Source organism: Ctenopharyngodon idella, chromosome 23 (assembly GCF_019924925.1).
Source record: "Ctenopharyngodon idella isolate HZGC_01 chromosome 23, HZGC01, whole genome shotgun sequence".
NCBI classification, from domain to species: Eukaryota; Metazoa; Chordata; class Actinopteri; order Cypriniformes; family Xenocyprididae; genus Ctenopharyngodon; species Ctenopharyngodon idella.
The window spans coordinates 9,361,108-9,379,967 of NC_067242.1; the positions used below are offsets into that span (position 1 = coordinate 9,361,108).

The 18,860-nt window shown below is 37.3% G+C and overlaps 2 protein-coding genes across 3 annotated transcripts in view; one reads left to right on the forward strand and one right to left on the reverse strand.

Annotated features, from left to right (window-relative positions):
• Positions 1 to 3,244: 3,244 nt before the first annotated feature.
• On the reverse strand, positions 3,245 to 4,828 carry zgc:92591 (uncharacterized protein LOC436997 homolog). The gene is made up of 2 exons (XM_051882563.1): positions 4,170 to 4,828; positions 3,245 to 3,607 (listed from the first exon to the last, which is right to left on the reverse strand). The coding sequence occupies exons 1-2, from the start codon at positions 4,284 to 4,286 to the stop codon at positions 3,371 to 3,373; spliced, it is 354 nt and encodes a 117-aa protein (XP_051738523.1). The 5' UTR covers positions 4,287 to 4,828; the 3' UTR covers positions 3,245 to 3,370.
• LOC127506258 (acid-sensing ion channel 1C) overlaps positions 3,492 to 18,860 on the forward strand; it is a 225,187-nt gene continuing 209,818 nt past the window's right edge. The window contains exon 1 of one of the 2 annotated variants that reach the window (XM_051882557.1): positions 3,492 to 3,619. In XM_051882557.1, the coding sequence (XP_051738517.1) occupies positions 3,602 to 3,619 (18 nt within the window). In that variant the 5' untranslated portion in view covers positions 3,492 to 3,601. Of the gene's footprint in view, positions 3,620 to 15,706; positions 18,529 to 18,860 lie in introns of those variants that run through there. The other variant, XM_051882553.1, reaches the window with a different exon arrangement.

Below are 18,860 nucleotides of genomic sequence, written 5' to 3' on the forward strand. Positions count from 1 at the left end.
GCAAGTACATAATGACAGTCTCTTTGATGGTTATAATAGCATGTGTTATTTGCTATCTAACATTTAACCAAGATCTGAATGTGATGTTTATGTCAATGAACTGTATTTAATTAACATTATGTTGAGTGAGGCGAGGCTGCTGGTGACGTGATTGTTAATGAGAGACACCTGTGCACCACACTGGCCTTGCTCCGTTTCCTCGGCTCTCAGGCTCACTTGTCACAAAAATGTTAAGTTCTACTAACTTAAAAAAATTAGTTTAATAAATGTTTTGAGGTAATAATCTTCCTCAAATGTTTTGAGTATTCTGAACTTATTGAGTTTTACAGTGTACAGCAGAAGGTGTTGTATAGGAAGATATACACTTTTGATCTAACAATACAGTAGCAACTTTAATGTAGCGTCTTCCATTGCTATCCTCCAGATTGGGCTCTGTTCAGTTCCGAAACATTAACTTTGGGGGATTAATTGAATTTCCGAGGCTGAGACTCATCAATATGCCTCACTAGAGAATATTATATGAAATTAATTTATGCAGCAACTTTGCCAAAATCGTGAGTCAACGTTGGCTCCGACATCAAAAGTTAGCTGGCATTATGAGACGTAATTCTTCACGAGAGTGGCGTTTATGATAGCCGCATTGTCCCGTTGCTCAAAAAAGCTCGCAATTCTGTTTTATAGCCGGTTGGTCCTAACATTTTGAGTAGATTATTGAAATTTAGTAATGAGGTGAAATTTGTAATGAGGTTAGGGCGACGCGGTTGCATTTTCTTTCTGCAAAATTGCTTTCTCTCGTTCTTCCGAGCGCCCAGAACCCACAATGCATGGTGTATGTTGCTCTGTTGATTGTGTACGACCGGGCACCCTCTTCATTATGGCAATTGAGAGGTTCATATTTCAACCTAATAGCTCTCGATAACTTTAACAATTGATCACAACCTCATTTTATTGCGAGCCGAGTTAATACACGCTTCCCTGCCAAGTAGAACATTTTCTAATGATGTACTTGTGCACCAAAACAATGCGGGGCCCAGCGCCTGCATTAGTTACTAATGTCCCCATCCGTAATGTGCTTATACCACCCAAAAGAGAGAGAGAGAGAGAGAGGGAGAGAGAGATTGTGTGTGCAAAAATGAAATGAGCGCATGGGGATCTATGAAGGAACCGCAAGATCAAGGGGAACATGGTGATGATGACGATAACGCTTAAGACGTTGTCATTAATGACACCATCACCCTCGCTGTAATATGTCCATAGACATGCCATCATTAGCATATATAAGATCATCAGTAAGGCTTATCGTTGGGGCCAGAGAGGGAGGGCTGGGAATACGGAACACCAGTATTCCTCAGACTTCCCTGATTAATGAAGGGCAAAACATGATTTGTTTTCACCAAAGCTTCCTCCTGTGAAATACTTCATTGGTCAGCTACTAGACTGTAAAATGGACAAATTATTATATCACTACGAGCTTTTTAAATAGGCTACAAAAAATAAAATTGTATTTAAAGCCTCTCATTCTGGTTTATCAGATGCATGCGTCTCTCACAATGCATGTGACCCGTTTGTCTCTTTCACCATAAATATCATTTCATGTCCATAAATATGCTTTATGTTGGAAAATCCAATTACTGCAGTTCAAATTGAAAATTTGTCAGCATTTATGTAAAAGTTATTCATTACAATTTGCTAGACACCTTATGGCATGTGTGATTGGTTTTGTAGCTACAGTTGGGCATATTTCCCATAGAAAACAGTACATTTAGCACTTACAAATCATTCAAAAACCAACCAAAATGCCATATATATCATATGTTTGCTTCATAAAAATATAATTGGAATGTCAAAATAACTTTGATAATATTGGCAGAATATACCAGGTGAAAGAAATGTTCGTTTGTCTATTATAGATCTTTACACATAACTTTGTTGCAAAAATGTAAACAAATATATGAACAAAGTCGAGCACAAACATTCCCATTTTAATAAAGCTACTTCATTATCTGTGCAAAAGTCTTAGGCCACCACCAGCTTTGTTGTTTTAGTTTTACTTTATTTTTTGGTCTTTATTATGATACAAACAGAAAATGCAGGAAATATGTACACAAAATGTAAAAAAAAAAAAAAGAAAAAAAAAAAAAAGAACAAAATGGCTTCTTTAAGCAAAAATCAGTATTTAGTGTGACCTCCTGGACTTCTTCCAGTTTCTCAAAGAAGAAAATCTGAGAAAATTCTCATCAGATTTTGAGTTTTCTTGGCCTTCCAGTCCTTTTCCATTTCATTTAGGTTTAAGAAAGCCAGGTTCCTGCTTTTGCTCAAGTATAAGGGGGGAGGTCACTAAATATTTGCCTGATTTGCCAAATTTCCTGTATTTTCTGGTTATATTCTAATAAAGAGACTGAGAAATAATTACATATGGTCATTATACCATTGCTAAAACAATGTCTAATGGTGGCCTAAGACTTTTGCACAGTATTGTATTTATTAAACTTTTATTTTCTGATTTACTGACTTGCTTAGTTTTTTTGTTGTTGTTTTGTTTGAAATACAGAGAAATCCAAATGGACTTTCTGTATTTGTTTATTCATTCAACATTTTTTTTTTAATTAATTTGCCCATATATAAAAAGATAATCCAGTGTGGAAAACATACACATGGCAAATTAAAGCGTTGCTCCACTCTGCGACTCTTTGACTCATTACCTCCTGTAAAAGTCAAAATTATATTCTGTATTGCAGCATTCCTGCTCCAGACTCAATAGTGTTGAAATGACTCCATCTAGTGGCGAAAATACAACTTTACATGTGAAAGATTTCTGCACATATCTTACTGTAAATAGTCACAGAAAAATGCACTTTATTGATCCCAGAGGGTAAATTGAGATATTCATGTCCTGATCTGCAAGATATTATACACTCCAAACTGTGTGCGAAGCTATAAAACCTTAAGTTCAGAACAAAATTGCAGCTTGAATGAGAAATCAAGTCACATTTTAACCCAATTATACCCTCAGTAGCTACACATTTGAGATGAAGAATCTTGAAGTAACCTTCATGTATAGTATATTCAGGGGTATTATGGTAACAATACTATTTTAAACTAATATTTCCATGTTTTTGGACATGAAGTATTCATTGTACATATATATATACACACAATTATATGCCTATGTGCTGTGTTCTTCTACATATAGGCCTACCTGAAGCTACTCCTTTCTAAACCAGAATAACGAATACCGGTTCCACCGAATTTTCAGTGTGCATTTATTAATACTGAATAGTGATTGCAAACATGACTCACTTTACATTTTGTTTTTTGTTTTTGTTTTTGAGCTGAAAAGATTCCCACCCCCTGGACAGCTCTCAGGTGATCACTTTGAGCTGGTGTATTTGGTGACGGCCTTGGTGCCCTCTGACACGGCGTGTTTGGCGAGTTCTCCGGGCAGCAGGAGCCGGACTGCGGTCTGCACCTCTCTGCTCGTGATGGTCGAACGCTTGTTATAGTGCGCGAGCCGGGACGCCTCTGTAGCGATGCGCTCAAACACGTCGTTTACAAACGAGTTCATGATGCTCATCGCCCTGCTGGAGATACCAGTGTCCGGATGAACCTACGGGGGAATGTATGTGTACACACACACACACACACACACACACACACAATAAGCGACAACAGTTCTGTCAGACAATGGTGTTTGTTGAAGTGTCGAGTGTCCCAGAAGATTTGCAGCCATAATTCACCACATAATAGCAATTAGAACCCAAGTAAAATTTATATTACAAATATACTTACATTTATTTAATAAATGTTTTATAATATACTAATGTTTTGAATAAAACCATTTCGTTTTAGTGTGAGTATTTATTGATAAAATCAAGTTGTAAACACTGGTTCCCGAATCGGACAGATCCGAAACAAACGGCTCTTGATTCAGTGAGTCAAAGAGGTATGACTCGAGAGCCATTCGGACCGATTAGACCGAACTTGTGAATAGATTCAACCGACATTTAAAAGATTCGACTCTTAAGAATGATTCATTCACGAATCCATCGCTATTGCACGTGGCGTGAAACGCAAATCACCCAATCAAAATGAACAGTAGGAATCATCCATTTTTTGGTAAGTATTTTTAATTATTAATTAATATTTATTATTTATGAAAACTCACCCACCTGCTTCAAAACTTTGTAGATATACACTGCATAAGTTTCCCTCCTCTTTGCTCTCCGTTTAGACGTTTTTTTGTCCCCTGGTACTTTTCCTTTCTTTTTTGCTCCTTCATTAGACATACTGGATTTTCTTTTTTTATATTAATAACACAGGGCAATAATTTTTCTCTTTCAATTACGTGTTTGCCGCTTGGCAGGTCTTCAGCAGGCCTTCATCAGCCATTTATGACGTGTACGGAAGTGTACACTAATTGGAAAGCGTCTGCTTTCAATCTCGCGTGGCAAACGGAAGTCAGATCACTCAGCCTTCAGTGAAACATTTATATCTGTTGAATATATGTGAAATTTGTACAATAAATAATTTTGGAAAAAAAAAAAAAAAAAAAAAAAAAAATCACTCAGCCTTCAGGATAACTCCAGTAAGCGTTCAAGTCGTTTAATTTTGCTACCTCCATTGGCCTGTTGCACAAAGCGGTTTCAGTTTCTACCCAGGTAAGTTCAAGATTAGTTTGAGCAAACTCTGGTTTTTCGGGCTTATGAAGGTGGATTGGTTTTTAGCGGGGTTTGTTGCTATGGTAACTGACGCTACACGGCTAAACCCAAACTCGACCAATCAGCTGTGAGTAAAGTGACATGTATCTGATGCAATAAAGCCACTCCTCCTGTATCTCTCGCTCCAAATTAAATCAGTTTATAGTGAAAACATTTTAGAGACAAAATTTCTCAACATTTTCTGTTAATTATTCATTATATTTATATTAAATAAATTAAAATTATGAATAATTCATGACATATTCATATAATTAGGCAGATTATATTAATTGACAATATTAAACTTTGCTTTTAAATTAAAATAAATATAATACATGCATAATATATAAAGCTTTTAAACAGATTAAGCTTACATGTATTCTTTTGAACTCTTTGTGAAACTATATTAATTATTTGGTCTATTTGTTTGATTCACATGCATTGATATAGTCAGATATTTTCTTTCACTGCATCAGTGTTTATTCCTGCTTTGTAAATGCGTTTTATTTCATATTTTTCATAACGATCTCTTAATCTTCGGAAGCGACATGAGTTGCGCGGCTCTCTCGCGAGAAGTGAATCAAACTGATGTTCACCTTGTTCCGTGTGATTGGCTGTTTGCCGCACGTGTCACACTTTCAGGTGCACGCGCTTTGCAAACTCTGGATTAAACCTGAGTTGACAGAGGAAGTTTATACCGAGCGTTGTGCAACAGTTGAACTTGATCTAAACCAGGTTGGATTTATCTGGATTTGCAAACCTACTCTGAAACTCAGAGTTTGTTCAACTAGCTTCATGCAACAGGCCACATATGTGTCACATTTTAGTTTGTAAACAGATAAGTTAAGTATGAACTAAACAATAAGATATACACAGATAACATTTAGTTAACTCTTTCTTTTTCTTGTTTATGAAACTAAAGAGATCATACTGTGGAGGAATACCGCACATGAGCTTGAATTGATCTTTCATTTACGATGTGACGAATGACCCAGAAATATTTAGAAAAATTTCCAAGATGATAATTGGTGGTTACTGATACTGATGAATTAAACATTCAACCTAGTGACGTCATAGTTTTTTTTTTTGTGCATATTATTTAAATAAAGTAGTCCTCAGAGTAGTATTCAGTTGGATATCCAGTGTTCCGTTTCATTGCAGGTTGCTTTCTGCTGAGCGTTTTGGAGCATTGTAATTCATGTCTTCGTATGATTTGATTTTTAATTTTCACTCTAATTAAAGTGGCAGTCAGGACTTGCTCCATTTGCCATTGATATTTATTGCTGCTTTTTGTAGATTCAGCCATACTTGCACCAAATATCACTTTTGAAATCCATAAAACATCTGGCCAGAGAAGAGACAAGGTTCAGGTGGTGAAAGGATGCAAATTGCTCGTCACGCCTACAGTTAATTATCTTCCGGCATAATATGGCAATTATGTTAAAGAGCTGCACCTGCAGATACCCATTATAGCACAGCAAATTATGAGAGAGGTTAATATCTGTGCTACTTTTACAATTTTGAACTCAACGCTTTTCAGGAGAGCCTACTTAGGCTGGCCACACTTGAAGATTTTAAGCCTGATTTTGGGCCCGATTTGCAACCCCTAACAATCTGGGAGGTGTGGCCCAATTCGAGGCTTTTCGCAACCGACTTTTTGCCCAACAAATCCTTAATCGTGTGGTGTCAATTATGATTATTTTACTTGATCGGGCTGCTTCTGACGTGATACCAGCAATAGCCAGTGAGAGTGAGCAAGCTTCAACCGGATGTTGTGTGCTTTTATAGCTAAAACATGGCAGACCCAAACATACCATGAAAGTGGAGTATCGAGAAAGATGATCACCTAAATTCTTTTTTCTCCTTTGTTTTTCTTCCCATAAAACAACTCACACTAGGAGAACCAGCTGACGACGTCGATCGTCCTCCATTTGTTTTTCTCAAGTCTCGTTTGATCTTGCGAGTCTCCGTGAGATCTTGTCCCACTGTGAAAATGTCACTACAATCGACAGGTGTGTGTTCTCGCTGTCTGGACGAATCTTCTAGTGTGTGCATTTGGAGGATTATAATGCTAAAAATTGGTTGAATCTGCATTTATGTCTGTGGTCTCCAACAGTTTTAAAATCGGTTAAGATTTGAAAATCGTCTAGTGTGTCCCAGGCCTAAGTAAATAAGAGTTTTGTTGCAGCGTGTATTGTATGTGAGTGTTGTCAATCAAGAGCCATTGTTAAAATATTATATCTTTGAGTGGTTTAGATTACGGCCTGGTTTCAGAGACAGGGCTTAGATTAATCCAGGATTAGACCTTAGTTCAATTATGGCATTTAAGTAGCTTTTATAAATGTGTCTTAGAAAAAAAACATTACATGTGTGCATCTTGAGACAAAACAATGGCACTGGCAAGTTGCTTTTAGTTAAAACAGCTCAAACATGCATTTTAGTCTGGGATTAGACTTAAGTCTTGTCTGTGAAACCGTGAGTCTGTGACCTTATAGGTTGTCCGATAAGGATTTTTCAGAGCAGGGTGTCCGAGTGGTGGTATAATTCTGATGTTATTTAGACAATCTATCTTAAAAATTGAGATGCATAAATATATGCTGAAATTAGTTGTTGTGTAATTGTTGTCTCGCAAATTAATAATTGTCTGCACTTATATTTGCTATTTTTATTGTATATTTATTAAAGCAGAAATTGTTTATCCATTGACTAGACATTTTGGTAGGTCTTGGAACTGACACAAGGGAGCGCTGCCGCTTCTCATAATCCTGAGGCATAGTACGGTTTTGCTGTCTGAGACAAATTTTAGAAAGTGTCAGATTTTTTGTTGTAGGTCAGAATCGTCAGTCTTGGATCTTTTAATGTGACATGCTCGCTGATGGCTAATTAATTGCCATTGCCAGAAATTTTAGAAGTTCTCACAGTGTCAGAATTTTTGTTGCTCCTACAGCGGCTGTCTAATGAAGAACCAAAAAGTGTGTAACAGTTGATGACATTTGTGTGTGTGAGATGTTCAGATACAGTTGTTGTACAATTGCTCAGGTTGTTCATAAGATATGCAGCTCAAAGTCATCATGAAATCAACATTTGACTTCTTTTCTTTTCTTTTTTTTTTTATGGAACATTGCAGTATTTATTATAAATGATTTACCAATGCACATCATTGCACATCACATTGTAATCTTTAACCAAAATAATCATCCCCTCCCTCTTGCAACAACATTCCTCTTTTTTTCTTCTCTGGTGACCTGTTTACTGGCATGACGGCTGGGCAACCTGTCCATCCATCCCTCCATCTAATCCCATCCCATTCCATCATCAAGTCCTGCCCTACATTTTTTTTTTCTCGCTCAAGAAGCTGTTTAAAGGGGACCTATTATGTCCCCAGAATGTGTTTGTGAAGTTTCAGCTCAAAATACCCTGCAGATTATTCATTATTGCTTGTCAAATCAGCCTCTATTTGGGTGTGAGCAAAAACATGCTGTTTTTGTGTGTCCCTTTAAATGCAAATGAGCTGCTGCTCCCGGCCCCCTTTCCAAAAGAGGGCAGAGCTTTAACAGCTCGCGCTTCAGTTGCTCAACAACAACAAAGCTGGAGAATCTCACGCAGCCAAAATGATGATTGAAGATCCAGAGCTGAAATTCAGATATGCTAATAGGCATTTAGTTTCTGACACACGCTGTAAGCGGTCAACCAATCACTACAGACTGGGCCATCTGACCAATCAGAGAGTAGGCTCTCGGAAAGGAGGGGTTTAGAGAGACCGAATCCTTTATTGAACTGTTTCAGACACTGAGAAAAGAGATAATGCTGCAATGTATATTATGAGAAAAAACATTTTAATTTTGACATTGGAAGCATGTAAACCAATTGATGGCAACCTCCAAAACAAAATTAGGAACCTTTAAATTAGCATAATAATAATAGGGGCATTTTAAACATCTTGTTTAGTGTTCCCTTCATGTTTATGATCATGGATCCGTTTTGTTGCCTATGTAGCACTACATCAGCAGGAGATGTGGCACACACTCAATAAACCATCAATACAAATCACAGAAGTGTGTGCAATGACTCTTGGTCCTGTTGACTGTGATTATGACCCACTTTACCAAAAGGTGTTGCCTCTCAGTAGAGACCATGTAAAGAAAGATCTGGTTCTGCTGGCACTGGCTGATAGAATGTAAATGGCCATTTATCTTGTTTTGTATACCTTCATCCCTGAGTGATAAGTATGAGTGTTGTGTATATCATTACAAAGTGACTCATATGTTTGGAGTGCCATTCGCTGTAAAAGGTCATTCTAACAGTTTGATAAAATTGCAGTGTGAATTGCTTGAATTAAGTCAGGGTTTCATAAGCAAATAAGCAATAAAAAATCACATACATCTGCCTGGTTGAGTAAATAACTGTATTTAGAATATTTATAATTTATAATTGCGTATCTATTTCTATATATTTACATTTCTTTGTAGGCGTGCATGTCTCAGTTTAGTACTTCTGTGTGAATTTATTTGCATATTTCAGTTTATCTTTAATTGCACTTTGATTTACCTGGTATATAAATATCCAAATAATATGCCTGGTCTGTTTGATTTTAGGTTTCGATTGTTTAAATCTTTTTTTTTGTTTTAAATTTTTTGCTCTGCTTTTCAGCTTGTGGCCAGCGATTTGTGTGCTGTAGGGTATTCCAACTTGTGTTCAATTTCACGTTTTTGTTACTGGACAAGACCTTTTGATATTTTCAATTTCACAGTCCCTCCAATCTGACAAGTTCATTGTACGGCAAGACTGATGTGCACCCTCAGGCTTAAGGCTTCTCTCCACTTCCAAGAAAGTGGTTTATCCTTTCCTTTACACCTTTATCTATTTTCAGCAAACATTTTTTACCTGAGCCTCAAAATTTGCAAGAAAGAAACGTTACCAAACGAGCAGTGTGATGATGTGATAGAAGGTCAAATCAGCATTAGTTAATGCATTCTGTTGGTTAAACTGTATGTTTATGGACAGACCTTATTTAGTCTTTTTTTTTTTTTTTTCCTCCAGTTTCTTTGAAGAATGCATTTCCTAGGAGCAGTGTTATTTTATTATTAGAGGCCAAGCGTCAAAGGCACGTATTGTATCCATTGGCGTTCTTATTATTATTCTTCTGCTCTGGGAGTCTATGGCAGCCCATAGAACCCCTTCCGGGAAAGTTATGAAATTTGGCACACTGATAGAGGATAGTCCCAACATTAACTACAGCAAATTTGGTGTCTCTAGATCAAACTGTCTAGCGCCACCACTTGTCCAAATTTTCACTCATGTTTACGCTAATAACTTTTGAACCATACGGGTTAGAAACAAAATAATTTTTCCTCTGATACCTTGGCTCAATACGATTCGATTGCACTATATGACATTATTTTTCGTCATGAAACTTTCCCCCCCAAATTTTCCCTCCAAAAAATCTACTTTTTCGAACTCCTCCTAGATGGTTGCTCCAATTTTCATGAAAATCAAATCAGATCATCTTCAGACTATTCTGGCAAAAAGTTACCAAAAGCTTTTTGATAAACGCAACTTTTCTCGAATAAAGTGCAAACAAATTAGAAGAAGAGCATGCCAAATTGGACGAGAGGCTATATCTCTGCAACACTTTAGCATTATCTGACCAAACTTGGTACATGTCGTCATAAGCATGACCTGAAGCTACATGCTGTGTTTCGGCACAGCGCCACCTACTGGTCTGGAGATAGCAAAAATGGCTATTTTTGCTTATAATTTCCAAACAGTTTGGCCAGAAATTATAAAACTGGCCTTGTTAGATTCAGGGTAGCATGCCGAGTTGAATGATATCCAATTTTACCATATTGGCCATTTTGCAATTTGTAGCAAAATGCTGTATTTCTTGATATTCATATGCTTATAACTTTTGATATGGTTGACTTATTTTCATCTCCTTAGATTTCTGAATCCTTGCCGAGTCTAATGATACCTAACATGCTAGGTTTCGCCTTATGGTTTGGGCAACATTGCAGTTTAGCGTTAAAACAACATTCGTGAATATCTTCGAAACCACCGTAGGAAATTCGTAAACATAGGTCGAAAATTTTTATTTCATTTTTAGTTTTAGTATTTTTAGAACTTTTTGTTTCCATGGCAACATTTTAAGTTTTTCACCTAAAATTTATATTTTATTTCAGCTTTATTTCAATTAACAAAAAATATTTTAATAGTTTAGTTTTAGTAGTAGTTAACTAAAACAACACTGACAGGGAGTTGTGATGTTTATTCTGATTAGACTTCAGTTCATTTAAAAAAAGGAGGAATCTTTATTTGGATTTTTGTAGCTCAAACAGTAGAGCATGCCTTTAACAACACCAAGGCCATGGGTTTTATTTTCAGAAAATGCATGAATTGAAATGTTTAACTTGAATGCAATGTAAGTCACTTTGGATTAAAGCATCTGCCAAAGTCATAGGCATAATGTAAATGTAGCTCTTTTCTATAGCATGTCACTCCATAGTGACTAGAAAGGACAATAAATAAATACATTTTCCCATAAAACGGCCCATATGAGTTGTGAGCTATACAGTGTGGAGATTTTTGTTTTAAATTTGTCCTTTTGTGTTCCATGGAAAAAATTAATTGAAAAGTCAGACGGGTAAATGCGTAGCGTAAAGAATGACATAAACTATTCCATTAATGTAATTGCATATTTCTCAGAGCTTTGAGGAACATGCCACATTACTTCATAGCCATGATCAGTTTTACACTGACTTTGGGGCATATTTTTATAGAGAGTGATGGTTTGATTCATTTGAAAAAAATGAATGAAGGCCAGGTTTAGTTTTTCGATTCGTTATCAAAGATAAAATTTAAAGTCACCATGAAATCACAATTGACAATTTATTTTTTATGGAATATTGCAGTATTATTATTATTATTTTTAATTCAGATGCCCGTAATGTTTAATCAACATAACTTCCCCTCTCTCTTGTAACAACATCTCCTCTGATGACGTGTTTACTGGCACGAGGGCAGGACAACCTGTCACTCATATGAGATCCACCAATAGCAAACCACAATAATCCAATCAATTTCCAAGTCCCGCTCACATTGTTTTTTCTTGTTCAAGAAGCCGTTTCACTTCAATATTGGTCAAAGTAGGACTATCGCAACTTCGATTTGCCAACTTTAAAAACTTTTGTAAATTTTATTTTATTTTTATTTTCATATTTTTGCATTTTAACCTGCTTTCTACCCGCCATAAATAGCTGTGGTAGCTGGTATGGCATTACTGTAAATTCTAAACAAACACTGACCCAACATCCTGAATGAAGTATGCTGTAAAAATAATTTTTCTAAGTTGTAAATAAAACAAAGATTATTCGAATAAGTTTTACAAGATAATACTTTTTCAGTCTTTCTACTTGAAAATTTCCCATGTAATTCAATGTTACTTGCCATTTCTTGTAATTATATTGTAATTATTCTTGTAATTTCATGTAATTATTATAAAATTTACTAGCATTTTTTTGAGTGAATCGTTTCAAAGTAAATCCTACACAATTTTTTTTCAGTGTAAATGAAGTGATTTGGTCGTCCTCTAGCCTCATCATACTGTTATGCTCTGCTGTTAGTTGCTACACAGATTTAGATAGTGTTAGATTGGCTGCAGATGTCTGATGATTTATTTCCTGGGTCAAGCAGTGTGGCCAGTGTCATTATGCTCACCGTCGCTTCTCTGTAAGCAGTCTCAAGAGGCAAAACTGCAAAGCTTCATGATGCTTTAGTGTTATTACAGCATATCTCAGCATGTATGAGAAGCGCCCCCTATGCTCTTCTGCCTGTAACAGACACTTCAGTGGTTTAAAATGAGATGGCGGTACATAATCTATCTCAGTTGTAAGATGCTTGCACTTTTATATTAGCTGCAGCATCCGTCTTAAGGCATCGTACTTGAGTGTGCACGTCTTACTCCTGCTTTTGAGCTGACTTCAGCGATATTCTCGGCTGAATGAGATTTTGAGTGTGTTCCCACTGCCCATAAAACAATGGGTAGTTATCCTTTTTTTTTTTTTATCTGGTAAATGACACGTGTCTGGTGAGTGTGCCTTTATATGTGTGCATGTCCATGTGTATCACTTTTTTTTTTTTTTTCCCTTCTTTTTCTCCTGTCTTGCCTTTCATTGCTTGTCTAAATGGAATAATTTATTTATTTGCTTTTCATATTCAGAAACACTGGAGCAATAATTTGTATTTTGGCTTCTGCATACAGAATATATTTCATTTAGCAAAAAACTGTCATTTCCCCTTTTCATATTGCTCCAAACCCATATTGTTTATTCTTTTCTTCCATTGAACACAAAAGTAGATGTTAAACAGTATGTTCGTGCTGCTCTTTTCCTTATAATGAAATGGAATGGTTTCTAGAGCTTGTGATACACAATATATTGGTACTACTGTATATCGTTTATCAGATATTTCAATTTATTTATTGGACAATATTGGATTTTTAATTGTGCATGTTTATTACACTATTTTTAAAATTGGATTACCTGTGCTATCATCTAACGCTTACTTAAAATTAATCTTAAAATCTGTTCTTAAATTTCTTAAATCCTTTTTTCCACAATGTAAATTATAATGTTCTGATGCCTAAATTCACATTTCCGACAATTAATTGTATTTTTAAGTATTATGTATTTAAAATGGTATTATTTGTATTTCATTTATTTTATTTTATTTGTAATTTTATGTTGACAAAATAGTACAGAAATGTAATATCTGTCATATTAATATCTGTTATTGGCCATAACTTGAAAATAATTATAATTTATTGGTAGCAGACTGAACTTTAATATCGTTCAACCCTGAAAAGCACATAGCCTTCTGAACACACATGATAATATTTAAAGGATTAGTTCATTTCAGAATGAAAATTTCCTGATAATTTACTCACCTCCCCATATCATCCAAGATATTTGTCTTTCTTTCTTCAGTCGAAAAGAAATTAAGGTTTTTGAGGAAAACATTTCAGGATTTTTCTCCATATAGTGGACTTCAACAGCTACCAACAGGTTGAAGGTCCAAATTACAGTGTCAGTGCAGCTTCAAAGGGCTCTACATGATCCCAGACGAGGAATAAGGGTCTTATCTAGTGAAACAATCGGTCATTTTCTAAAAAAATGTTTTTATACTTTTTAACCACAAATGCTCCTCTTGCACTAGCTCTGAGGTGCGTCACGCATTACGTAATCACATTGGAAAGGTCACGTGTGATGTAGGCGGAATTACCGCAGCAGGGCAAAAAGCTCCATCTCATTTTCTCCTTCAACTTCAAAATCGTCCAGCATCCTTGTTTTACCTTTTTTTTTTTTTTTTTTTTTGTAAAGGGCGTTTGACTTAGTCTCTGCACGTTCGCTTTGTAGACACTGGATCGGTACTTCCACCTACGTCACGCGTGACCTTTCCAACGTGATTACGTCATGCGTGCGGATCACAGAGCTAGTGGAAGACGAGCATTTGTGGTTAAAAAGTATATGTATTTATTTATTTATTTTAGAAAATGACCGATCGTTTTGTTAGACAAAACCCTTATTCCTCAGCTGGGATTGTGTAGAGTCCTTTGAAGCTGCACTGAAACTGCAATTTGAACCTTCAACCCATTGATCCCTGTTGAATTCCACTATATGGAGAAAAATCCTGGAATGTTTTCCTCAAAAACCTTAATTTGTTTTCGACTGAAGAAAGAAAGACATGAACATCTTGGATGACATTGGAGTGAGTAAATTAGCAGGAATTTTAATTCTGAAATGAACTAATCCTTTAACTTGTTATCCTCTCAAATCTAATTTTCCATTCAAACATGACATCAATATGAAGCCAAACACCATTGATTCTCGTTTGTTTTAAAGTTTATATTCTGCCTAACGTCTCATTCACATGAAATTCATTCTCATCTCACTTGATCAGTATTTTGGTTGAATTATCTTTTATTTGTTGTAGTACAAAAACAAGATAAGAGGAGTCATAGTGGGTTGGCTAGAGAGTGCAAATAGTCCAGTACTTGTAAACCAGTGTATGAATGACAGTAAGCCTGTTCCTCATGACCTCTTATGACCAGAGGTCAACTCTCTGAAGGATAAATCTCATGGTTTGTGCCAAAATATCTCTGCATTGACAAGCTGTTGTGACAGATGCCTAGTGAATTGTATTGAATCAAGCTTGAGTTTGAACACATTGATCATATGTCAAATAAATCAATCATCAAACCGTGCAGATGTTCCTTATTGCATAGCAGGATTGTGCACCATTTGGAATTTAGTTGAGAATGCTTTTCAAATTCCAGTTAAATTCGAACTGAGGTAGCAAACAGGAAGCAGAATTGAAATGTGAATTTGAAAGTAATTCAAAAGGAAATTCATATAACTGCAATAAGTGTAATTTTTAACTAGAAAGAGAATGTTTGTCAAGACAAACTTTGAATGATAGCTTGACAACTTCCAGAAAATCAGTTGGAAATGTCACAGATTTGTGCTTAATTTATATCCACTTATTTATATTTAATACATTTGTTGACCATGATGGAAGAATGCTTAATTTTCACTCCCTGTAACTCCAATTTAACTTCCTGTGAGGTGTGGCCAATTCACATTCACACTCATGAATTGAAAGGGAGCCAGTTCTTCACTTCTGAATGGCAGCAGAATGTCTTCTACATCTTCCCAAGTTAATTTATTTAATTGTTTCCATTGTGACTTATATTTCAGAGTTTAAATATTGTTCCAGGTGTTATCCAGAGTGACACCCATTGGAACAGACATAAATGTATTCTGCAACAGTATAATGATTTAAAGCAAATCCAGAAATAGTTGTCTAAAAGGGTTAAGAAGATGTCAAGTGTGTTAAACCCTAGATCTTTACCAGTGCAAGTAAGAAAGCCCTCAAAAATTGCATTGTTATAGCAAGTCGAAGCAAAATTTCTCCAGGTCGATGTGAGACCAATAAACAATTAGACAAAAAGCCTGCAAGTGATTTCCTGCCAATTACGGCTAAAACCAGCTGATAGTTTGCTATTTTTGGATAGTTTTGTCAAGCAAATTAGTTTTATGGTGGTTTTGTTGGTGACTCAGCTCGTGTCAGTGTGTCTGAGATATGATTTCATCTGTCGATCACTGGTGACCATGTACAATCTTTTATTCATTCAGCCCTCGGGTGATAGGAGGAACATACTTAAAACAGCAATCACAAACTCCCAGAGTGCAACTGTGGAAATAAAGTTATTAGCACATTTGGTCAGGCCATTGGCATGTTAAAAGCTCGATGAGTGCCTTCTCTCTGATTATTACTGCTCGTCCTTTTAAACTTCAGCTTTAAGATAGAATCTAACAGTGTTTTTCTTTATTTTGCTCTTCGTTCTTGAATTTCTTCATGGTGTGCCTCAATGGTACTGCTTTTCTTTATGTTACTCATTGGTTGCCTTGTTAACAAATAGCTAAACCGCATCTGTCTCATCCGGCAATGTCTGGTAATCAATCAGGCAGAGGTATGTGAAATATAAACCGATTTTTGTTATTGCATTATCCGTCTGCCTTTTATTCAAGGACTTGTTTTGGATATGCTACCTACACATGGCAAGCTTGCTCAGTTTAAACATAACAATGGATTCAGAGGATGCCGTTTAGTAATTTACATGCAGAAATATGCAGAATAATATGCTAATCCTCACGCTCAGCATATTTGCTATAATGGAGAGCCTGTAAACAGGATCCAGACATTACAATATTTGCAAAAGTCAGAATTTGAATGCATATACACAGACTCCGTCTGGTCTATGTGAACAGTTCTGAAAGCTGTTTTTATTTTTCATTGGTCAGGATTCGAGTGCAAACAACATTTGACGTCAATCGAATTGCATCTATTAAAAAAGAGACCATGCAACAGCTACATATAAACAAGTATTATGTCTTTTAGTCCCAACCTCCCCTTGAGACATTGATTGGATATTGATTTAATTCTTTGAGAAAGATCTCTATCCCAGACCGTTCTGCCATTGTTATGGTAATTTGTTTCCCTTGAGCATCATAGTGGCCTATAATCTCGTATCACTTAAGGCTGGATTTGCAAGTGGGCTGTGAAGGGATCCCTGAACTATTAACCCTCAAAATACAATGCACATTGGTATTGATTGATTGAACCTCAGTCCATAAATCAAGTCGGTTTAATGACCGACGCGTTTGTTACTGGTCACACAAATGGTGTCTTCTCAAATCTCTTGTTAAACTCCAGCTAAATTAAGATGCAGGTTTAGTAGGGAATATGAAAATGTGCTTCCCTGCAAAACCAACCCCCTCAGATACAATCACATGGCACAGATGGTTGCTTCTCTGCAACTACCTGTAGCTGAAATACAGCATTGCACATTGAGAGCTTTTCCTTTCATACAAAACCTGGAGTCGAAGCACCCCCAGCCCCGCTAGCACCCTCCCCCATGCTTCTCGCACACACACACACAGGCTGTGGCGGAGCAGACGCTCAGCAGTGGGATGGATCCTGACTACTAAAGAGCAACGGAGAGAGAGGAGGGGTGGCAGGCAGCCGGCAGAGGTGCATAAATCTCATTTCCAGATCTGGAGGAAGAAACGTTCATTGTCTGCGGTGAGACCACCACATTGGCTTTCCAAAACATCAAGAGGCAGTGCTCCCCGCAGCTCGCCGTGAATCCAGGAGAGACGAGGAACCCGGCTGAGGCTGTCAAACGCAGAGGTGGGCTTGGAGGAGGTCTATGACCCTTGATTTTCAGCAGGGGAGTGGCACAAGGGGGAACGTAGCCGGCGACGAGCAACAGACGCTTGGCTCTTGTAATCTTCCCATTCAAGAATCCATTCCATGCCATTGTCATAGCGATGTAAAGCCATTCCGTGCCGACTGGAGGAGGCACGCTCCAATCAACTGTCCGTTGTGTTTACATTTCCACAATTCCTCTGTTTTTCATCAGTGCCTTTTGGTTTCTCTTCACTTCTTTGTGCTTTTGTCCCTCAGAACCCGGACGGCGTCACTCCTGTCTTTTCATGTGACTTGGTCTTTTTGGAGCTGTCATTGTGTTTGGTTCTGCATGGAATGACAGCTGCTTTTTCAGAGACAGCGGAAGAGGTCGCAGATGGAGTGAGGACTACCACTCGTTGGAAAGCTACCTAAAGAACCTCTTCAAAGACTTGCTGCTTTTCCAAGTGTTTAGACTTGCCTCATTTGCACACTTTCTACCAGTAGTTTTCAGTGGATACCAATGACAGCCATGAAGGGAGACTCCGAAGACAGCATCGAAAGCACGAGGCCATCCAGCCTCCAAGTTTTCGCCAACTCGTCCACGTTACATGGCATGAGCCACATATTCGCCTACGGGCACATGACGTTCCGTCGCTTCCTTTGGTCACTGTCCTTCTTGGGCTCTCTGGGTCTGCTGATGTTTGTGTGCATGGACCGGGTGTACTACTACTTTGAGTTCCCTCACGTCACCAAACTTGATGAGGTGGCGGCGCCCAACCTCACCTTCCCAGCCATCACCTTCTGCAACCTCAACGAGTTTCGTTTCACGAAGATCACAAAAAACGATCTGTACCATGTTGGAGAGCTGCTGGCACTGCTCAACGAGAACTATCAGATCGCTAACCCTCACTTGGCCGAGCCGGAAGTCCTCGCTTTGTTGAAGGACAAGGCTAATTTTGGTAACTTCAAGCCCAAGCAGTTCAACATGACGGATTTCTACAACCGCACAGGCCATGATATCAACGAGATGCTCTTGCAGTGCACCTTCAGAGGGGAGGATTGCTTCCCTCTAAACTTCACCACTGTAAGTTACCATGGTGGTATATTCCTCTACTGCAGTTAAAAAGTTGTGGCAAACTGCTGGTTTATACAGTAGGCAAATATCACATGAGGTACATGGGGCCATTGATTGAGACTGTGTGTATCGAATTACGCAAACTACTACTCTTTTTCTTACAGACTACTCCTTTGTTGACAAGAGACTTCTCAGTTTTTTGCTTGTGCAGTGTAGATTTTTTTTTTACCCAAATCCATTTCCAGCAGGAAAATCTATAGGTTGAAATATGCAATTACATTTATGAATCAATGGCTTCTGGGTAGTAAAAAATCAAGAACGACTCTCAAATGGCTACTCTG